We start from the raw sequence: 24,554 nt of genomic DNA, 5'->3' as shown, positions 1-24,554 counted from the left end.
CACACACACACACACACACACACACACACACAGTGCTGATAAATGTTTAACAACCAGCTTTCCAGACAATACAAACAAAAAGCCTGATTGGTAGTGTTTGCAGATTTCTGTGGTGTAAAAACTACACCATGGATGACTGCAAGGTGCTAAGGCAAAATCACCAACCACAAAGTTAGGGAAGAAATGTATACAACTGGCTCTCCCAAGCTGGTGTGAGCCAGCTTCATAATACCACTGTTACATGTAAGTATTAATTTACATGTGCTTGTACACATATTATACATAGTATTAAGTATGTCATATATAACATTGTACATCTTTTTTTAAACTTAACAATGAGTTTAAGAGATTTTTCCACTAAAAAAAAATACTGGGTTTAATTCTGCTTCTAGATAATGTAAAGCAAGCACTACCACAGTGCTGAAAGGTATGCAGAAGAATGTGAAGAACATAGGCTCTGGAGTAGAACCTGCCATCTCTCAGTATGACTCTGCCTCTTACTAGCTATGTGACCGTGAGCAAGTCATTTCACTTTTTCAGCCTCAGTTCCTTCATCTATAAAATGAAGAAAGTAATACATATGGTATAAGGTATTTTGAGAACTAAGTGAAGTAGCATACATGTAAATAACTCAATAAATGGTCTGTGTTGTTGTTATAAAACTAAATGTCATAGTTGTGCCTAAACTTATGAACACTGGATAGCTTTATTAAAAGTGAAAATGGAGATTCATGGCTCCAAAATTTAAATGACAGGTTATTTCAGTGACCTTCTAAGTACTAACCTGACAGTCAAGAGACCCAAGGTGATACCTGAAGCTCTACCACCATATGATCTTGGAGAGCATTAAAAAAAAAATTAATGGGGGGAAAATCTGACTAGGATGTCATTAAGGAGCCACTATTCCAGGAAGAAAGGAGTATAAGTTGAAAATAATGTCTGAGAAATCAAAACCATTTCACAATTACATCTTAAAGAACTTAATTAAGACTCTTTCACAAACCAGTTACATTTGTAAATTTTTTCAATGACATTGGAAAATACTTACTCCATCTCCCTAACCCAATTATTAAAATATTATATTACCACTTGTGTCTTAATGGGCTATCACTTGAGCTAGCAAATCCTTTATACCAGTGCTCCATAATATGATTATTTTCTATTGCACTGCTAGCTGATGACCATATATAGCATTTAACCATTGGAGCCTTAAGTTTTTCTTTATTTGTAAGGCAAAAATTTTAGTCCACAAAACTGTTCAGCTTGGCTGCCCATATGATGAGACCCTACCAATAACACAGGGGAAACACACATAGCAACAGGCTTTACTAACTTAGATTTGATACATCTACAATACCACAGCTGGAATTCCTGACTAGGAGCCAAAATAGTCAGAAAGTCTCAGCTAAGCTTGAGGTCCCTGTCTGCCTCTGTACCTTATTCTCACTGACAGATTGCTGGGGCAGGGGCTGGGGAGGAGAAGAGGGTCAATCTCTCTCAGAAAAGAGGTCTGGAAACCGACAGGTTTCTTCATGAGACAGGTGTACATATATAACTTTGTGATCAGATTGTTACCCGCATATGTTCATGGTCCTTCCTGTTTGACTTGTACTCTACTCTAGTCCATACATTAGCCCAAACACCTTTTAGCAAACTAAACATAATCCACAAGGCTCCCAATCTTCTCCAGGGTACATCAAAACCATGTCTTCCACCAGTGTTAAGCTTGGTTCAGAGGCTACGTAAAGAAAATGGGCAAAGTATACAGAGCTCAAAGCTTCTCAGCTGAATCATTTGCACCCACTACCTCATAGCATTTATCACAACTGTAACTGGGCTTCTGTTTAATGTCTACCCTGCATCCTAAGCTCAAAGGGGGCAGGAATCATGTCTGTCTTATTCATCACTGGATTCCCATAGAAGGTCATCAGTATGTTCCAGGCACTGTCCTAGGTATTGCAGATACAACAGTTAATTAAACAGACAAAAATCCTGGCTCTCTTGGAGCTTACCTTCTAGCAGTCACTCACTGACTTCTAAAATGAGATGTTAGGGTCAAAGACCTGAGAAATACCTGCAGTTGTCTGTCAATTAGATTAAGTAATCTCATTTTTTAAATCAGAATTTCTCAAACAGAAAAGTCTAAGAATTTTGAAAAGTTACCAGTTTCAACCTTTAAGAATATGTATTTTTAAAATTTATTTTTATGAAATTTCCAGAAGAGGAAAATCTAAAGAGACAGAAAATAAGGGGTTGCCCAAGGCTGGGGGAGGGGAGGGGCACTGGGAGAAAATGGGGAGTGACTACTAGTTGGGTACAGGATTTCTTTTTAGGGTGATGAAAATGTTCTAAAATTGGTAATAGTGATAGCTGCACAGCTCTGTGGATATACTACTGAGAACCACAGAACTATATACTTTAAATGGGTGGATTGTATGGCATATGAATTATATCTCAATAAAACTGTTATTTTTTAAAAAAAGGAAAAGAATTTAGAGGGATAAGGAAGAACATTCTAACCTAATGGGCTCCACTTACTTGGAGGATTCTGGGGGTTGGAGGGAAGAGCTAAAGAATAAATAAGGCCAATGAGAAAGAAAACTGAGGAAGCACTGAGGGCCCAGCTTTACGTGAAAAAGAATGATTCCATTAGGATTACTTCTGTAGGCAATCTTCCTATAGGAACAGAAAGTCACGGTAAACTACTTACTTCAAGAGTGCGGCTAAAAAAAAAAAAAGAGTGCGGCTGGCAGGGCAGACACAACAGAAAGATAAGAAACAAGAGGTTTGCCTGGAAATCTCTGGTAAACACAGTAAGTTTGCTATAGTATGTTTTAAATTCAGTCTTTTGTGTTCATATGACTTATTTTCTCATTTTTCTTAAGAGCAGGTGCAATGGGTCAGATTCTATCTCCTGAGTCTCTAATGCAGTGCTATACACATGCCGTTCACAGTAAGAAACTTAAAATATGAATTAATAACTCAGAGTTAATAAACACTTACTCTAAGTCTAGGCATTATATCAGATGCTTTACATTCATTTTCTTTAATTCTAATAGTTCCACAAGGTAAGTAGTATTACCTCTGTGCTACAGAGGAGAAAAAAGAGAATAAGAATGTTGAGTAATTCACCCAAGGTACAAGGCCAGTGAAGAATGAGGCCAAGATTCTAGAATAGGTCTGCTAGACCTCTGCAATGCCTAAGCTTTAATCTACTAAATTGTTTTTTGACCACCAAAAAAGGACTTTCACACTGACTCTAATGTTAAGAGTTTTTTTTTAGTTAACAATCAAATTATTTCAAATTAGTAATACATGGTAATTAATAACTAGATATATTTAATTTAGCAAAATTTGCATTGAAATACATGTTTATGTTTCTACTTAATCCCATACCAATTTATCCCTATGTGAAACCAAAGTAAGATTTTCAAAATGAAATACTATCTTTCTGACCTTTGCCATTGCTCAGATTTTATATTTACAGTTTACTGTACATAGATGATACCAAAAGCAATAAGAAAAGAGTTCATATTAACACTGAGTGAGGAAGAAAAATATGTTGTACTGAACTAATTTAAAACCTACCATTCTGCACAGAAGATGTGCCTGAGTGAGGAGCTTTCTCTTGATTCTCCTTCTTTACATCCATTGACTCTTAAAGATAAAGAACGGAAGAAAATAGTGAGCAATACCAGAAGGCCATAGCAACAGTCTGAAAGAGCACTTACAAAAACTATAAATTAAAACTATTTTCCAATAGGAGCCAGTTTTAATTTTATAATTAATATCCTCATTTTCTGCACAAGACTTTACTTTCTAATACACTATGTAACTTATAATTTGCTTATTTGTTTACTGTATGCCTCACTCCACTCAAATGTAAGCTCCAAAAGGGCAAGGATTTATTTATTTTATTATGTCTCTTTTGTATACTGCTGAAACCTCAGTGCCTAGAACAAGACATGGCATGCAGAACACCTTGATGCATTTGTTAAATGAATGAATGAACAAACCAAAATGAGCTGGGGTGATCAGTACAATGTTCAAATTAATGTGCCCTAGAAATAAAGTGGATGCGTTTGAGAATTTAAAACAACAAGGAAGTTACAATACAGTGTAATTCAAGGACTAGGCAGTTTTTCTCTGTGCCAAGCTGAGGAGCTCAAATAGCACTGGACCTTGAGACTTCATCAAATCTAAGATGTTATTTCATCCACATTTATTACAGCATATATCTCTTCAAGGACTCATTTAAAAATTAATCATAATACTATTATGCTGAAAAAATTAACCACAATTCCTTATTATCAAATAATTAGTCAGTGTTCTTATTTTCCCAATTGTCTTTAATATTTTAAGTGTGTCTGTTTCAATCGGGACCCAAATAAAGTCCATACATAGCAATGGTAGATACATTTCTTAAATCTCTTTTGAGCTATAAGCTCCTCCTCCTCCTCCTCTTTTTCTTCCCCTCTTTCTCTAGCAATTTTTTTGCTAATGATACCAGGTCAGAGTTTTCCAGTCTGGATTTTGCTGACTACCTCCTCATGGTGCTAGGATCTTCTGATCTTTATATTTTCTCTAAATTGGTATTGATATTTCGATTCAGAAGAGCTTAATCAGATTCAGGTTTGGCTTGGGGGTTGGGGGGAGAAGATGACTTCATTGGTGGTCTCGTGTACTTCTCACAGGAGGTTCCTTATACATCTGGTTCTCTCTCCTGTTGTGATATAAGCAGCCATGGATGACTATTGCCTAGATCCATTAGTTCATTAGTGGTTGCAAAATGGAGGTATTCTAATTTTATCATCCTGTCTTTATTAGCCAGAGAACTTCTACAGAGAGAAATCTCCTCTCTTCAACCACTGAGTTACCCTGAGGTACAGATCACAAAGGGAAGTCACAATCAATGCTTTATTCTTTTCCTTTATTTTCTAGTTTTCAAAATAATGAGATGGATCCCTAGCATTCTCCACAGATGACCAGTAAGTTTTATTTTGTTTTTTTAAATATCACTATAAACTCATGAATTTAACCACACTTGATGTGTTTCCATTTATTGCTATTTTATCCTTATTGATGCTCCAATTGTCAAGTAACAAGTTTCTTAAAGAAGAATATATCAATGATACCAGGTATACTATTTAATAACAGATCTACTTTCTGGTTATAACTGAGTGACTGTTCAAGATATGCGAACACTCCAGGGGGATATATGGGCTGCTTTCTATTTAAATAATTTGACTAAAGAAAGTACACATTTATATTTACTATATCGTCCTACAGTAATATTTTCTAATAGGAAAGAAAGTGAAATTATAAAAGCATGGTTCCTGCTCTAAAGAAGCTAACAGTCTAGTTACAGAGACTATACTAAATTGATACACTTGACAAAAATGGAAATAGCAGAGGATAACATTCAGCATGCAGCCAGAGAAGAAGTCTTAAGAGACACAGGACTTGAACTTGGTCTTGAAGGAAGAACAGGATATAGGATGGCAAAGGTATGAAGAATGTATTATGGGAAGGAAAATACCACTCAAAACAGAGTGTGCAAATGAGTGTGGCATATTCATGGGACAGTGAGCAGACTTCTCACTAGAGCAAGACAGGATGAAGTATTTTTTTTAATCACCCATATTAGAGTAATAAAATTTGAACTCTGATCTTGGCTGTCACAGATTGTTACATGACCTGTTCACTTAACCTCCCTGAGTTTCAGCTTTCTCATTTATAAAACTAAGAAGGGAAGACAAGACTACCTTTAATAGCTATTTAGTTCTAAAATTCCAATTCTAAGCACCTAACACCTTCTATAATTTTATTTTATTTTTTAAACATTTTTATTGAGTTATAGTCATTTTACAATGTTGTGTCAAATTCCAGTGTAGAGCACAATTTTTCAGTTATACATGAACATCCATATACTCATTGTCACATTTTTTTCACTGTGAGTTACCACAAGATCTTGTATATATTTCCCTGCGCTATACAGTATAATCTTGTTTATTTATAATTTTATTTCTAAAAAGGCTTTTTTCAAACATTCAGTCTACCAGAAGATACTCATTCCAAATGAATAACCAAAAATATTTATCATCTTTAGACAAGTAAATCTTACCTTCATTGACTGTTTGCCCCATGGTATCCCTCTCTGGTGTTCTTTCCTACAAGGAGAAAATCAATTACTGCCTCCTTTTAACACATTTCTGAAGGATAGTATTATTAGAAATCAGCTATTATGGTATTACATTAAACTAAAAAGCTTGATAGGAAACTATCAACAAAATGAAAAGGCCAACTACTGACTGGTAAGAGATATTTGCAAACAATATATCCGATAAGGGGTTAATATCCAAAATATACAAAGAATTCATACAACTCAACATCAAAAAAAAAAAACAAAACAAAAAAACAAACAACCCAATTTAAAAATGGGCAGAGGATCTGGATAGACATTTGTCCAAAAAGGTATACAAATGGCCAACAGGAACGTGAAAATGTTCAATATCACTATCATCAGGGAAATGCAAATCAAAACTTCAATGAGATATCACTTCACACCAGTCAGAAAGGCTATTACCAAAAAGACAACAAGTAAGTGTCAGCAAGGATGTGGGAAAAAAAGGGAACCCTTATGCACTGTTGGTGGGAATGTAAGTTGGTGCACCCACTATGGAAAACAGTATGGAGATTCCTCAAAAAATTAAAAAGAGAACTACCATACGATCTAGCAATTCCACTCCTGCATATTTATCTGAAGAAAATAAAAACACTAATTAAAAAAGATATCCGCACCTCTATGATTACTGCAGCACTGTTTACAATAGACAAGATATGGGAGCAATCTAAGTGTCCATCAACAGATGAATGGATAAGGAAGATGTGGCATATGTGCGTGCGCACACACACACGCAATACAGTATTATTCAGCCATAAAAAAGAATAAAATATTACCATTTGCAACAACATGGATAGACCTATAAAGCATTATGCTAAGTGAAGTAAGTCAGACAGAGAGAGACAAATATTGTATGATTTCACTTACATGTGGAATCTAAAAAACAACCAAAAAAACCCTAACAAAACAAAAACAATCATAGATACAGAGAACAGGTGGTTGCCAGAGGAGGAGATAGGAGAAAGAAACAGGTGAGCGAGAGTAAGAGGTACAAACTTCCAGGTGCAAAATAAACGAGTCACTGATATGAAATGTATAGTGTGGGGAATATAGTCAATAATTATGTAATATCTTTGTATGATAACAGATTGTAACTAAACATATTGTGGTGATCATTTTGAAATGTACAGAAATACTGAATCACTATGTTGTGTAACAGGAACTAACATAGTGCTGCAGGTCAATTATACTTTAAAAATAAACAAATTCACAAAAAAAGAGATCAGATTTGTGGTTACTAGAGGTGGGGTGGCGGGAGGGGAAATTGGCTGAAGGCAGTCAAAAGGTACAAATTTCCAGTAAGATAAATAAATGCTAGGGATGTAATGTATCATGTGATAAATATAATTGACACTGCTGTACGTTATATATGAAAATTGTTGAGATTAAATCCTATGAGTTCTCATCACAAGGAAATTTTTTTCTATTTCTTTAATTTTGTACCTATATCAGATGATGGATGTTCACTAAACTTACTGTGATAATCATTTCATGATGTATGTAAGTCAAATCATTATGCTGTATACCTTAAACTTATACAGTGCTATATATCAATTATATCTCAGTAAAATTAGAAGAAAGTAAAATAAAATGAAAGTTAAAAAAAGAAATCAGCTATAGTTAGGTCATTTTAATCTCTGTCCCTTGGATGAAAAATGGTAAATTCAGTAGATTAGTAGTTGTCAGTAGCTGAGGGGAAGGAGGACTCAGGAGTGACTGCTAATAGGTGTGGGTATGGGTATGGGTAAAGGGTTTCTTTTTTAAGGAAATGAAAATGTTCTGAATTAGATGGTGGTGATGGCTGCAGAACCTTGTGAATACATTAAAAACCAGTGAATGGTACATTTTAAAAGGCTGAATTTTATGGTTAAATGAATGAAAACAAAACAAAACAAAACATTGTAAGTTGGTGGAGTTGAGATTCACTAAAGCCTATCCCAAAAGTCCACTTAAGCCCATGTTACCAAGAGGTAGAGGAATCATGACTGTATTGATGAAACTTGTAAGAACTACAAGAGTCAAGTCTTCTAACAAGACAATTACTTGTTAGAAGGCCTGTGTATTTTGAGCCACTAAATCATTAATTCAGACTTTTTCTGCATGTCCACAATATGCCAGACATTCTAAAACAAAGATAAATAACACACTGTACTTGACCTCTAACAGCTCTGTCTAGTCAGAAATAGGCACACGAATAAAACACAGTATAAATGTTATAAAAGAGGTATGTACATGGAAATACTGAATATGGCAAAGTGATATCTACCTCCCACTGCTCTATGCTTGTAGTCAGAACATGAGCAGGGTAGTTTGTTATTTAAAGGAAGCCTATGGAGAATATGTTCATTAAGCCACCCAAAACATCTCCTGCACCTGACTCAATAGACTTACACTCAAGCATCACCTCCCCAAACCTTGCTCCTTCTAACATTTTTGTTTTTCTTACTAACACCACTACTTTTCAAGGTACATGGCCTTAAAACCCCACGTATGACTGAATGTGAAAGGTTCTCTTATTTCACTCACACATTCAATCAGTGGCCAATGTGTGCTCTCTCACTTTCCTTTCCCATGCCATTAACTGGTTTACACTCTCATTAGCTCTTACCTAGTCTAATATCATAGCTGCGTAACTGTCTCACCACAAGGGTCTTTCCCCACCGCAACCTACCCAATAATGTCATACATGGTCTGAGCTGTTTTCTGCCCAAATCACCCTCTTATTTCAGTAATCTCACTGACTACTGAATTGAACAAAAATATCTTCTGTGGGGCATATTTAAGGCCTCTCACAATTTCAAAGCCACCTGACTGACATTTACCACTTAAGCTATCCTGCAGCCTAGCCCAAAACTCATCACGTGGTTCTATCTGCATGGGATACCCTTCCTTCCTCTTCTGCTTCTGGAAATCCTATCCATCCTTTAAGGCTTAACATAAATGCAACCTTCTTCTCGAAGCCTTTCTTGATCTTTCTGCATTACTACCATCTGTTTCCAGATGTGATCTACTCATTTATTTAACAAATACAGAATTCTTGTTAAGTGCTTGATGCTGTTTGGACAGAAGATACACAATCTACTACAAAAGAGCTATAAATCTAGTGGGAGACACACACTGACAAATAATTATTGAACAAAGGAGAGTAAAATACAGGCTCTTTGGGAAGATAGGAGGCACAAGTAACCAGGAATATAAAAGAAGGCTTCTCAAAGGAAGTGTTCCTATAGAGATGAGCATTTCAATGAGCAGAGAGGAATTTCAGGCTGAAGATACAAAATGAGTGGAGGCTAAAGAGAATCCTGCTTCCTCTACTTGATTATGAAATTCTAGAGTTGCTGAGTTTCCTTCAGGGCACTCATCTCCCTCTATAGTCTCTCAGGGCCCACAGCTTCAGGAGCCGCCCATACACATATGACCTGCAAAGTATTACCTCCCCTTCACAGACCTCATCTCTGAAAGTCAGAGTGAAATAATCAAGTGGATTGCATATTCAATACCACTGTGAAGATGCTGTCAATTAAGGACTATAGCTTAGTGGCTAAAGAAAAAGACAAAGTGAAATATATAGAGGGTGCTAAATCGAAGCATAAAATAAAGGCAGATGAGCTGTAAACCAAGTGGGGAGCAAAGGGACTTAACCAACTCTAGTCAGAAAGCAAAAAGTTGTGAGTTACATTAAAGTAAGTCCCATTACTATGCAAAGGGGTTCAGTTAAAAAAACTGTGGGATGGGTCACACATAGAAGGTATACTCCGGTTCCTGTGTCCGTCTCTAAAATCTCTAACCCACAACTGAATTCTTAATCTCAACTGGTATCAATTGCTCCTATTAGTTGAGCAAGTGATTTTGTAAATCCTAGAAGGTGAAAATATATGTATAGAAATAATTAAAAGCACATCTTCAAAGGCCTAGATAAATAAATTCATGCAGCATGTTCACAAGTTGGAAGATTTCTTAGATAGGCATAAAAATGCACTAACCAGAAAAGAAAATATTGATAAACTGGATTTAATCATGATTAAATTTTCTGTTTAGCCAAAAGCACTATTTAATCAAGATGGAGTAGTATTGGCATAAAGACAGGCATCTGGATCAATGGAACAGAACAAAGTCCTTAAAGATTCACATATATATGGTCAATAGATTTTCAACAAAGTGCCAAGTTAATTCAATGGAGAAAGGATAGTTTTGCTTTTTTGGGGGTTTTTTCCCCAATAAAAGATGCTAGAACATATCTACATACAAAAAAAAAAAAGGAAGAAGAAGAAGAAAGAAAGAAAAGAATGAAAAAAGAAAAATTATACTTACAAGTTAATAGACAAAAATTACCTTGAGCTAGATCATAAACCTAAATGTAAAGCCTAAAAGTATAAAATTTCTAGAGAACAGAGATCTTGTGACTCTGAGTTAGGCAATGATTTCTTAGATATGACACAAAAAAGCACAAAGCATAAAAGAAAAAAAATTGATAAATTGAACTTATCAAAACTAAGAACTGCTCTTCAAGTTACATTAAGAAAATAAAAGGATAAGCTACAGAATGGGAGAAAACATTATAAAACACATACCTGATAAAAGATCTGTATCCAGAATATACAAAGAACTCTGACAATTCAAATTTAAAAAGGCAGACACAGCCCAATAAAAACAGAATTGGTGAAAGATTTAGACAATCACTTCGCTAAAGAAAAAACACAATGGCCAACTAGCAAGTGAAAATATGCTCAACATCATTAGTATTCAGGGAAGCACAAATTAAAGCCACACAAAAAAATGATATACCATGACATAAATGGCTAAAATTAAACAGACTGACACTACCAAATGTTGGTGAAGACGTGGAACTGGAACTATTATTCACTGCTGATGGGAATATAAAACAAGTATTCCTATTAAAGCAGAGCTTTCTTAAACAAAAAATAATCTTAACTCCAAAACCAATGTTTTAGAATTCAAAACACTGAATTTAGAGGTAGAACCACAGACCAAGGAATAAAATACTCTACCTATCTCCAGATAAAAACAGGAAAAATTCCAGACTCCTTTAGTTTGAGCTTAGCCATATTAGATAAAACCAACTCTTTCAGTGTTTGGAAATGTTTCCTTTTCAATTATTATAGTCATTCAGCACCACTGAGCAGACATACCCTTCTGTGAAGTCCAAAGTCATGTCAAATAAAGAATTCAATATACAAAAAGAACTCAAACTGTTTAGGAAATGAGTCAGTGATTCAATAAGCCTTCCCTTTCAGTCATTATGATGTTAAATGCAGTGAGTTGTTGGAAGACATCATCAACAGTGAGCTTATGTCCACTGTGGTAATTTAATAATTCTTTCAGGGTCACAATAAAATCAAAATCATCTGCCCTAAACACTCTTCTTCACTACAAACAGCCTTTATCGTTTTCCTTCTTGAGCCACGTGGCTTCCATGTTCCACTACACCAATCATTTCAATGTTAAATAGTTTTTCCTTTAAGAGAATATGATCCTGCCCTGTTTTATTTCCTTTACATATATTCCACAGCACCTAGAACAGTGCTAAGTACAAGATGGATTCAAACTGAACACCTGAGTGGATATTCACCAACCTTTAATAAAACAACACTTCTTTTCAAATATTTTGAAATTCACACACTCCACTGGAGATTTATTTTCTCTCCTGACTCTCCCCAATATTCCTACTGTCCAAGTTCTAAATTTGGCAGATGCAAATATGTAAATTTTCACTCAATTTATGCACCAGATAGATATACGATCAAAGTGAATGCTTAAACTTACTTTTGAGCAAATACAGATTTCTGTGTTAGAAAATATCACTACTTAAACTATCTTAAACTTCAAACTGCCATGCACTATACAGACCAAACTGTACAGTATAATATTACAGCTTCTTCCTTGTTACAAAAATGCCCAAATCTTAAAAGAAAGAAAAATTAAATTCTCTGATAGGAAAATGGACAATTCCATTCCAAAGAAATAAAGTTAATAAACAAACTGCTTCTCTACTGGGCTCTCAAACTACAAAAGCTAATCCATTTAACCCTGTAAAAAGGATAATTTTTTTTGTTTTACTTGAACACATGACTTATTTACAAACACGTGGGCATAATCACATGTCAAGGGTTTATGCCCCTAAGAATCAACAAGGAAAAGCCTGTCCTCCAGGAGCTTCCCTGCAGGGCTTCCAGGCTGTGTATCCAACCAACATTTAGCAGATTATCAAAGCAAGTCTTATATAATACAAGTTGTTTACCTGCTCATCTCTCCTCATAGACTGTGAAGTGATCGAGAATACAGGCCACATATTACTTTTCCTTGTAGCTCTCCTACAGGTAGCACAAAAATTTGCACTTAAAAAAAAAGTACTCAAACGTTCTACTAGTAACTAAAATTTTACTATAAGTGCATACATAGGTCTCTATAGGATTATATGAGTAAAAGATTATTTAACCATGGAGAGAAACACAGGACATATTCTAGGTTGTTAATAAGGCTTACCAGGGAGGATAAAGACGATGGTGTGTGGGGCAGAGCGTTATAAATATATTTTGTGTGATATAATTCTATTTGTAAAAAATTTGTGTAAATTTGCATAAAGAAATACAAAAATATTTTGGTGAGCCTCCTTTTTTTGCATCATAGGGTGGTGAGATTTTAGGTGACCTTTATTTACTTCCTTATATTTTTATGTATTATTTGAATTCTTTACAATGGTATGTATTAAATCATCAGAGAAAGTTATTTTCACTGTGTGGGGGTGTACCCTGATAGTTTTCTTAAATAACCTCTAACTGTTGTTGTATTATTAAGAAGCTCTGTATATGCAATGCTGGTCTATCACATAAGTTTTAAAAAATTATATAGTTATTGTGATGGTTACTGGTAGCCATAACAATCACATAGAAATATTATTTCTAGTGCTTAAAGCCATTACAAATTACTTCATCTCCCTGAGTCTTGGTTTTCCCATATATGAATTAAGGCTGTTACCATCTATACTTCATAGTGTAGTCATGAAATTAAATGTAGTCAGGAAATTAAATGAGATGGTGTAGGCAGAGCACCTAGCATAGTACCCTGAACAACTGGAAGCTCAAAGACTGTTTTCTATCCCACTACATCTGTCCTTATTAAAACTCCCCGAGATGAGTGTGTTTTAGCATTAATACAACAGTAATTATGTTGTAAAATGAAGCTATATTCCTACTTTGATTCCTGAACATTACTTCCTTATTCTCTTCCAAAGTACAGATTAAAAAGGTGTTGTTTAAGGAAACAAATGCTAATTTTAAGGCACTCTTAAATTAAACAGTAATAAATAAACATGTAATGCTCAGACACATAATTACCAAAGAAAGCAGCCACCATCTACCAACCAGCATTATATTCTAGCTAAAGCCAAAAGAAATCTGATGTCACCCCATACTGGATGACTTTGAGGTATTATTTCCTTTAGGGTTGGTGAGTACTGAAAATAGCTTTTGGTCCTTTGTGAACCAAAATGGCCTTTGCGGACTCGTAGAAACTAGAATAGTTTTGTTTCTTCTTTTTCACACCTTCATCATCACACTCAAAAAAATAGAATACAGATTAGTAAAGGGGGGAAAAAACCCCACCTATAATCCCAGTTAAATAATACCTCCTGTTAACCATCTGGTGTATATCCTTTCAGTTTTTAGAAATCACATATACGATACACATTTGAACCACTTTCAAATGTACATTTTACAAATTCCATATACCAATAATATTCAAATGAAATTCTGCCCATATTATAAATTTATAAAGCCAATATTTTTAGCTAAAATGAAAAGTGGACAATAATAAATGTCTTTTAATAGTCAGTGACTTATGGAATAACTCCACTATTCTCAAGATTAGCACTCAAAACAGGACAAAAGTTACTGCTTATTTTGTAATCTAAAAAGTGATCAACAAGGCAGATGAAAATTCATTTACTAGGATTTGGGGGTAATTTTTAAGTTTAACAAACATTATTTTTTATAATGTTGGATCTCATCAAAACTTTCCACCATTTTCTATGTAACTGTTATGTAATATACCATACTATTTTAAAAAAGGATTAGCAGTTCCAATTTAAAAAATATGCCTATAACAGGAAGGGGTTTTTTTTAATTAAAAAGAGCAAATAAAAATGTACCAGTTGGAAAAAATTTAGTACTCAACCAGAATGATTAACTTCTCTCTGGTCTGTATAAGTCTCACTTCAAGATAAAAGTACATACAAACTGAATGGGAAAGATAGACATTTTCCTAGGAATGAACACTTGGAGAAATTTGCACAAATTTGTACAGAAAGTATCTTTGACTATAATATGAAAAAAAAACAGAAATTCTATTGTCACTGTTAAAATGCCCCAGCATTACAATGAAATTAATCTGTCTTTCAGTCACAATACAAGGATAGAGACTATAGAAGTTGAAGGAATAGACCATGATCTGTTGGTAAATGATGGACAGCATCAATTCACAGTTGATTCCTCAGAATCCCTCAAATTAAGATACACCATGGAGTTAAGAACATATCTATATGACTTATATACCAGAAAGGCAGACTGCACAGCTGTTATCTTTTTGAAAATAATATTAGGAGCCTGACTTTCTTTTAGAAATAGACACACCTCATCTCCACAGTGGTGGTCTGCAGACCAAACTGCAGAAAAACTTAACTTGGTTCTCAGTATACTTTGAGCTGCCTCAGCACTTTAAGAAAAACTCAAATAAGACCCCCAAAGTAGTTCTCCATGTTACATAGGAGAGAAAATTTTGGCAAGAAAAAAAAATAAAAGCTTTATTTTTGCCAGCACTAAGAAAAGGTGTTTCACTAAATGCATGTAAGGAGAAACCTTGCTGTATAAAAAAACTGAAATATAAAAAAGCCAAAAAAAAAAGTATTAAGTTACAGTGCCTGACATTGACATTTCCTTTACCAAAAGATCACAGTTAGACTAAATCTAGCAATTGTATCCAGGAGACTGAGTAAGGATGGATAGTCTGGGATCTTTCACAAAACCATTTGTTTTGCAGATTTTATCTTAGAATTAAGAGCTGGTAAGAGATCAACAAATGTTTTGAAAGTCTTGTACTATTTTAAACCATTATCTCAATACAATTAAACAATGTAAAACAGTGATTAATAGTGGAATTATTAAACCTAGAACTCCTATTGCTCTTATCTGATTCTGGAGAAAATTCTGTAATTTTTTTTTGAAAAAGACAATTTTAAAGGACTATTTAGCAAGTTAATGGGTCTATAATTCTAAGATTACAGGGTTCTTCCATTATTTGTTTGTTTGGGTTTTTTCTCTTTTTGCCTCTCCATTTTGCTTTGTTTTGAAAATGAGGTAATATTCTTGGAGTCTCTAATTAGAGATCACTACCTGAAGAGTCAATAAGCAGTAACATTTTGACAAGGGCAGGAACTAAACAAGTCTAACTGGCAAAAAATTTCCCAGGGCTCTTTTTAACTTTCAGCCATTAGTCAGATGTTATAAAATGGATGGAATTACAGAATCTCAACCTGAGAGTGTATAATTTTTATCAGTGTAGAAAAGATTCTCAACTATATTATATATTTACCAGACTGACACCTTTCCCTGATGACCAGGGTTTTGGTAATAAATATAATAATAATACGCATAATGCAAAGAGTTGCTGGGATACCTCACTTTCTGCATCTGGCCTCTACCTTCCCTCTTCTCCTATAACTGCTTTCCAAGGCCCCAATTATCTCCCAGGCATCAAATCCTATTTCAGGTTTCAGTCCTACTTCTCCTTGACACTTCAGGAGCCCTCCACGATGTATCGGTCACCCCTGATCCCAGACACCTCTCCTCTCTGAGCCTCATTCATTATTCCCTGGTTGTCCTACCTCGATTATCCACCCCTTGTGTCTACTTCCTCCTGTTGTAGCCATTGATCTTCTCTAGTCACTCAGTCTCTTCCTCTAGATTCTACAAATTTTAAAGTCCAGAATTTCATTCTATTCCATGGCTGATGCAACATCCTTATGTAGATGACTTCTGTATCAGCATCTCTATTCCTAAGTCTCTCTCCAAAATTTCTAGTCTAGCCAATTGAACATTAGTCTAAATGCCTCACAACCACCTCAAACACTACATATTTTAAAAAATCAAACTCTTCTGCCTTCTAAAATGAGCTCCTCTTCCTCTGTCTCCTATCTTAACAGACATTACAAAGTCCCAGTCTTTCTGAATTAAAAGTCATCTTTGAGTCTTCTCCTCCTTTGTCCAATATACTATCAGTTACCAAGCTCTGTTGATTTTTGAAGATCAGAAAGCTGGTAATGAAAGAAAAATGATTCAAACCTAGATTTCTCAGACACCAAAAGACGGGGCTCTAATACACTCTTCATGCTTTGAAAGGGAGAAGTAAGGAGACATACACATCATGCACCCTGGACAGAATGGATCCATGAAGGCAGGAGAAAATAAAGATTATGGTCTGGGGTCTACTGATGGTGGTGCTGGCAGTGGTAATAAAAAAATACTAAGAGCTATTACTTACTGAGCTTTTGTTAAATGTGTGGTACCCTACTAAGGCATTTATATTCATTTTTCTTATCTAAAGCCTATTATAAGCCTATAGAGTTAATACTGTTATTAATGTCCATGTGAAAGTTAAAGATATTGAAGCTCAAAGACCTGTACAATACCACCTAGCTAGATTTAAACCTAGGTCCATGAATGCTAAACCATTATGCTAAACTGCTTCTGTTGTGTTTATATATGTGCCTTATCTCCCCTACTAGATGATAAGCTTTTGGGGACAGTATTACACCTGGTTTACCTTTATATTCTGCAGTGTCTATCCACCATGTCTATCATATAGTAGGACCACCAAAATGTTTCCTAAATGAGTAAATCTGTTCTGCCACAGTATACTTTTATCTAAATGATATAATCCCAGAATACTGTGGTTTTAAAAAAATTTTTGGTGAAGTTTTGTTTTGGCTGTCATTGTTCTCCATTCCTTTCTGCAATGTCTAATCTGCTGTCTTAGCTTATACACAAGTCTAGATCAATGAGCCACGGAGAAAATGATGTGAGATCTGAGATAGTCTCTCACTCTCCACATCTGATAAACTTCCATTTTTAAATTCTGAATTTGATTTCTAGGATGTTTGAAGTCTCAAAAAGACACACTGCAGTATAAATGGGTTAGTATTATAGGTATTTTTCCAGAGAGAACAACTAGGTATACTATGCTATACAAGAATTCAGTTTATAAATTGCAATTATATAACAGTTGGAACTAAAACATGTGCTTTAAGCCAATTTTCACAAAAAATGGAGAAGACACAGTCCCTATACACAAAATAATTTAAGTGCAAAAATATTTCATTATATCCCCTTGAGTATAATCAATAGTATATAGACTTATCAAGGCTAAAAGAGGTTTACAAATATGCTTGCTGGTAGTTTTAAAGAAAAGGTTGAAATAAGTGATGCAAGCTATATACACACATAATTCACCAGAGACTATTAATGAAATAACACAAGTAGAACTTTTTTTTTAGTCTTTATTGTTATAAAGATACTATTTTAGCTATGTTTTCCTTTGACAAGGAAAAGCTGGCTATTTTAACTAAAAATTCGCTCCTGGTAAGATGATCGTATTAGTATAATTTTAAAAAGTATATACAGTTGGCCCTCCATACCCATGGATCCAGAGGGCCGACTGTACTAAGCCATTTTATATAAGGGACTTGAACATCTGTAGACTGCTAGAACCAATACCCTGGGGTTTCCAAGGGACAACTGTAGTATATCCACTGCAGAGCTATACATAACTTGTTGAACTGGACGTGATTCACCACTTTAAGATTTCACAAGCATCTACTCAATTTACTCAGTAATCATATTTCCCATTTTCTGATATATTTATAAAGGTTATCATTTAAAACTTAAATTATAATGTTACAATTACCTTTAAAATAAAATCCCATCTCTGAGGAGGGTATAGCTCAGTGGTAGAGTGTCTGCTTAGCATGCAGGAGGTCCTGGGTTCAATCCCCAGTACCTCCGTTAAAAAAGATAATAAAATAAATAAATAAACCTAATTACCTCCTCACCCCAAATTAAAAAAAAGATGAATAATATAAAATAAAATCCCATCTATGAACTGTGAATAATCAATATTAAGAATGAAATTTTTAGTAGTGAGGATTTATCAAATTAAGCCTGCTGGAGGAGCAATTTTAATCATGCTTTAGTAAAGTCTACCCCCAACAAATTAGAAATTAATCTTTTTCTGTGTCAAAGTAAACCCAAAAATAAAATAACTATTTTCAAGAATTTTTAAGTTATCTAAAAAATTAGAGTTTCCAACTTAAAATAATTAATCTCTCAAAATTTAAAAACAATTTATGTGAAAGCTATGCATTTAGTTAAGAAGCATGTCATGTCAGAAAACAGATAAATGAAAGACAAGTCAAGCATTGCCAAAATCCCAGTTTATAGCTGTAAATTCCTAAGGTTTTAAAGCACAGTCACAGGCTAATTGCCCAAAGACCTGCTGCCCACCGACATTTGCAAAGGACTGAAGTTAATAGCAGGGCATGTCAATTTACTACAGGCAGCTCTCAGTGCGACATTTTGACAAAAGAACTAGGTCAGGTTACAGCCTGTTTCTATTATCACAGCATTCTAGATTTATGGTTTCTAACACTGGCCCTACAAGAAATAATGGAAATGATGACAACAACAATCCCTGTTAGACAACAGACTACAGGAAAGCATGCAATAAACCACAAACTAAAGTGACCAGAAAACTAAGCATCCCTGACAACACTTCAAACATGAGGCAGGTGTCAGTAAATTACTCATTTAAATATTTCTACAACCTCTCAAAGTCTCAACACAAAAAATCTCAAATCAGAGTTTCTAATCTAAAACCAAGCAATATATAAATGTATTTGTCATTATTGAGTACTATATTTTAATTCTTTCAATAACCAAAGACAATTTCATTTGAACAGATTTATGAAACTCTACCAAATTAATAAAAAGTAAAGAGAAAATAATGATAATTACTTTTCAAGTAATTTTAACACATATTGGAAAATACTCCAAATAATACTTGAAATCTTTGAAAAGAAAAAAAAAGTTTCACAGCAAAGGGCACAAGTTTACAACTGCATTCAGAGAGGCAAGAGAACTAAAGAGAAGAAACATACGATTCAGTCACTGCTTATTTTAAAACTAAAAGAAGTCTGTCAATACATGTGTTTAAAAGGCTACATGAAAGCTATAAGGTACATACCAAGCAAACGAAGCTGTTCATCTGGAATTCAGCACCAGTTAATCCTTAGGAGAAACAATGATCAAGAGAAACAAATTTGTATTCCAAAGACAAGAAGTAAAAAAGTCCCACCAACTTTCCCCTGAAAAAAGAAAGCATCCTCAAGCTATGCCCTAGAATTGCAATATATCTATCCCTTCTGAAGTTTACAATGGCACATTACCACAAAAGGTGGGCACTCTCTTTCCGCTCTTACAACAATTTGCTTCTATAAACTTAGGAAGGGGCAGAGCCACAGCCATAAACACAGGTCACAAGTAGTAGGTAGTCAAATGCTCTCTATCTTCAAATGTTTCCCAGCTCTTTCCTCATACAAAGCTTATTCTTTTTTTTTTTTTTTTAACTCCTCGGTTAAATAAGGAATTGAACAGCACGGTCATATAAACTGCTTATAGGAACCTCAAATCTTCCACCGTTCACAGAATAAGATATCTTCATTTCTTATGTTAAAACCTTTCCAACATATATAGGGATATATGTTTAGTAGAAATCACTTAGCATAAAAATCACTAGTATTACTATATCTCCGGTGGCCAAGGTTTACTTGTATTAGACAACATAAAGACCAAATTAGCAAAAATGCCTTATTCATGAAAACCAAACAACATGTACGTTTTTCAAATCTTTCATGGTTTCTGAAATCTTCTGAAGTTGTCCTGCTTTAAGAAACCACCAGCCCTGCTATCTTTTAAAAAATGAGATGTTATCACTACAGTAAGGGCATTTCTATGCTTAGAGTAACCAAAGCCCAAGCTAGTTAGAGCCTGGAAATTTTACTTAACCGCTAAATTATACCAACCCATTCTAATCTACGATAAAGAGCAGTGGCTTCTCTCACTTATTTCCCCCAAGACAAAGGGATCATAAAGATTAAGACTCCAAGCCAAGGAAGGGTAAACTTTTTCTTTCAGAATGACCATTTGCCATTTTCAAAATTTCCACATTTCTGGTTCCTGAAATCAACAATCACTTCAAATTCTAAGTTATTATGTAGTAATTTTCAGATATTAATAATGTTCCTAATATTCTCAGAGGTACTTGATTTGCTCACTCCAAACTACAAAGCATCTGGCAATGCCAGACCAATATTTGCACCACAGCCTCAAGGCTCTAACGTTGATGGCTAGCAGAGCTCACTTTCTTCATATCTTATATACCCTAAAACCCAGCAATATTACTATATTATACTAACTATACTACATTATCAGGAGACAATGAGACTCCCAGGGAGGTAAGCTAATAGAGAAGATGACCTCAGATTTCCATTCACAACTGGAATGAGAAGAGAGCTGGCATTAAGGGAAAAAAAGCAGGAGACAGAGTAACCTGGCAAAAAAAAAAAAAAGAACTAGAGGTGACTAATAACTCAAACAGCAGAGGATCCTTTGCATCCTTCAGTATTCCAGTTACCAAAGTTCCAACAGTCATGTCTATTAACCCAAACAGAAGGGCAGTAAAATATTCAAGTGACATCTTCCTCTCCCCTCCCTCTCTCCCCACCTTGCAAGAGCTCAAGCTAAATCTGGGATTTGGATTTTCCTTGAATGGAAAAAGGGGCTACATCATTTTCATTAAAAAAAAAAAAAAAAAAAAACTTGGCATTTATTCAGCCTTTTCAAAGCACTTTACTATCATCAATTATTTCTCAGTGAGGCAGTGCAGGATTACCCTGACCATTTCATTGATGCGGAAACAGACACCAACAGCAAAGGGAACAGGGGCAGGAAGAGGGGCGATAGGAAGCATCTGGGAGGAACAGGCAGACAGCTAAAAAGGAACAAACCCAAAAGAAAATGAGAGTCACATCTGGCTTATAGCTGACCATCATAACACTTATTTGTTATTTTTTGAGCTCAGAGAGATGTCTGAAACACATTGAAAAAAGAAAGTGCTCTAAACTACCAGTCAGTTAATATCTAGTTACAGCCTAAACTACTCAGTCATAGATGTAATGTTATCTAGCATTAAAAAATACCCACTCTCCAAAACACATACTGATTTCAATTGATACCAGCAATTATTTCCTACTTCAAGCTTAACCAGTATGTTAACTGTTTGACCCAGAAAACAATCTCTTACAAAAATATATAGCTTTATATAATCATAACAAAAGAGGCACAAACTTTATATCACATAAGTCAGAAATAATTCAGTTACACCCAAATTTTGTTGAGAATTATGAACAATATTGACTCCCTGAATTTGCCACTGAAATAAAAGACTGCTTGTTCTACATTTATACTGATTTTCTTAGATATAACCTTGAAATTTTCAGGAATAAATTACTGATGAGAAGCCTTAAACCCTGAGAAACCAGCACACACAGCAGGAGGTTGAACTACACTCCATACTACAGACAGCATAGGTACTTAATAAAGATATGTTGATTGAAGGATAAATCAAAAACGATTGACCAACTGCCTCATGAAAAAAACACCTCGTTAAGACTGACTCCAAGATTTCTTGTACATATGACATCATTAACTTTAAAGCATCCTCACACATAAATAATATAGTTCAGTTATGTTAATCTTTTGTTCCCCAAACTATCAATTTCAAAACAAATCAGGTTCTCTGGGGGAAACAGGTATACACCCTTATAAGTTTTCAAGGTTGTGTTATATATGAAATTTACTCAAAAATGTCAGAGCCATTTAAAAATTGTGTTTGACTAAGTTTTTGAAAAAATTCTATCACACTGTTTTGAAGAATATGCATAGAGATATAACCAAATAAATATAAGGCATCAGGTGAGTGTTCATAAACTCCTTTCTCAAAATCCCAACTGGACTCATTTCCAAAGGCTATTTTCACATTTCTCCCATTAAATATACAAAAGCACAAATAGACTGAAAGAACATTCATCCTTGGAAATACGTTATTTAATGAATTAAGAAAAAGTGGTGAGAAAAGCCAATCTGTCATTACTGAAGAACATTCCCACACACTTATTGAAAAAAGCATTAAATAGGCGTCTATGAACTATGGCTATAACACATTGTTTGTCACAGGAAGTTGTACTCCATAAATGTTATACATCTTGTAACACTCTTTCCCCAAAATAGAAATATGAATAGGTTTAGGAGCATTAAAAATGCAGCAGCATCTGCAGTTTTTTGGGGAAAGAAAATCATTTCCAATAATTTCGCAAATCATATGATCGTAAGGAAGTACTCACTTTCCCTGCCTCTGTTTCCCTCTACCAACCGATTCATTCACTTTTGGAGATGTCTGTCCTAAAGTCACCTTACAGGAAAGTCATAACTGCTAATCTTCTAATTCTTCAAAGTAGAAGCTAGTTCCAAATTGTAATCACACTTTATAACTAATGTAAATGTACTACAATCTTAAAAAAAAAAAAAAACAATAGTCTTAAACAGCAACTTCTAACTAAATACCTGTGCTACCCAAACATTTGGGGCGGGGTGGGAGATACAGCGCGAATTTCATCTCAGCCCTCAAAGCTACCTAAAACCTTAAGGCGCAAAATCTATTAAATTCGCCTACTTGCTCTCCCCCTGGTGATTCACACTAGAACGTAGCACAACCATTATCCAGGTGGAAAATGCGAGAACGCTATCTCTAAATGAAGGCAGCAGTCAGTGATCCTTTGACCCAGTCATGCCGCGAGAGCTCGGCGGCCACCTCGCCGTTCCGGGGCAGAGCTGGAGCCCCGATCTCCGGCCCCCACCCTCACCCGTACCCCCACCCCCAGGACGAGCCGCGCCTTCCCGCTCCGCTTCTTCCCGGAGGGCGAGCAACCGGCCGCCCCCCTCACCCCCCCGCCAACCGCCAGGAGCCACGGGGCGGGAGTCCGAAGGACACCTGGCACCGGGACCGAGCCCGCGCTCGGCCACAGGCGCATCCTTCCGGACTGACGTTTCCCTCCCAAACTCCAAAAGTTACCTAACAAGTCCCCGGAAGGTTCCTGGGAGAGTTTCAGCCCAGACCACGCAAAGTCATCCCTACTCCTCAGCCCCGCTGCCCACCGCGCTGTCCCGGGGCCCCAGCCCCACCCACGGCGGGAAGATGCTCGGTTGGGTGCTGTCCGCGCTTCGGGTCAGGGGACGGTTGGAGGAGAATGGTCCGGAGCCCAAACGCCACGGGCGGGATGGGCCGGTGCACGGCGACCGGGCCCTGGGTGAGTATGAGGGGCGCGAGAGCTGCTGAGGGGCGTCTCGGAGAGCGCTACGTGGGGAAGGAGGGGCCCTGGCCTCGGGGCTGAGGCCGCCGAGGGGCAGGGGAGCCCTGGCCTCGGGGGTGAGGCTGCAGAGAATGGGTGACCGGAGAGCAGGGCCGAGCTGAGGCCGGACCCCGCGGGGCGGTGAGGGGGCGTTCCTCGCGCGGGACGCGTCGCCGAGGACTCCCGCCCGCCGGCGCACAACGGCCAGAGCTAGGACGCCACGGCTCCGCCTCTCTGGTCCTCACGGGGCCCAGAGTCGCCACGTACCTCGAGTCTCGTCGGCGAAAAGAGCAAAATTCTGTCACACGGGTCCCGCGAGCCGGTACCGGTCTTCACACCGCCGCCGCCATGTTTGAGAAGCCGCGCGCGAAGCCGCGCATGCCCCGCAACCGCCACCGCTGCCCCGCCCCCTCCTCGCTGCCCGCGTGCCCTGGGGTTGCCGCAAGCACGCCCTATGACCGCAGCCGCGTGCGGGGCCCGAGCTGGGGACCCAGCCGGAAGCTCGCGCGGGTGGTGGCGAGCGATGAGACGCTGCGAGCCCGGGAAACCCCAGGGCAGTTTTCCCTCATCCTCCCCCCGCCCCAATCTGCACTCCCGCCAAAAAAAAAAAAAAAAAAAAAAGCCGGTCGCAACCCATGCACCCAAGACCGTGGTGTGTCCCAACTGGCAGCCCAGGCTCCGCGTCAAGTTTCATCAGAGGGAAACTCGGTCCCCTTGGCCATCGCCTTCGACTCTCGGCCACCGCCCACCCTGGTCACGCACCGAAAATGCAGGCGCTTCCCTAGAAACTCAAGCAAGGTCGTTGAGCTAGGAAAAGGCAGCTCGTTAGAGCAGCTT

General features: G+C 36.7%; 1 protein-coding gene across 4 annotated transcripts in view; it reads right to left on the bottom strand.

The window, feature by feature from the left end:
* The window catches only part of SCML2 (Scm polycomb group protein like 2), a 92,032-nt gene extending 67,715 nt beyond the window's left edge, over positions 1-24,317 (bottom strand). Inside the window, exons 1-5 of one of the 4 annotated variants that reach the window (XM_032475069.1) lie at positions 23,985-24,072; positions 19,496-19,539; positions 12,444-12,516; positions 6,125-6,170; positions 3,589-3,657 (exon numbers count right to left, since the gene is read on the bottom strand). In XM_032475069.1, the coding sequence (XP_032330960.1) occupies positions 3,589-3,657; positions 6,125-6,170; positions 12,444-12,494 (166 nt within the window). In that variant the 5' untranslated portion in view covers positions 12,495-12,516; positions 19,496-19,539; positions 23,985-24,072. Of the gene's footprint in view, positions 1-3,588; positions 3,658-6,124; positions 6,171-12,443; positions 12,517-19,495; positions 19,540-23,984 lie in introns of all 4 variants that reach the window. The other 3 variants (XM_032475068.1, XM_032475071.1, XM_032475070.1) reach the window with 3 other exon arrangements.
* Between the last annotated feature and the right edge of the window lie 237 nt (positions 24,318-24,554).

Source organism: Camelus ferus, chromosome X, assembly GCF_009834535.1.
Source record: "Camelus ferus isolate YT-003-E chromosome X, BCGSAC_Cfer_1.0, whole genome shotgun sequence".
In the NCBI taxonomy this organism is placed as follows: Eukaryota; Metazoa; Chordata; class Mammalia; order Artiodactyla; family Camelidae; genus Camelus; species Camelus ferus.
This window is presented reverse-complemented; position numbering and strand designations above follow the sequence as displayed.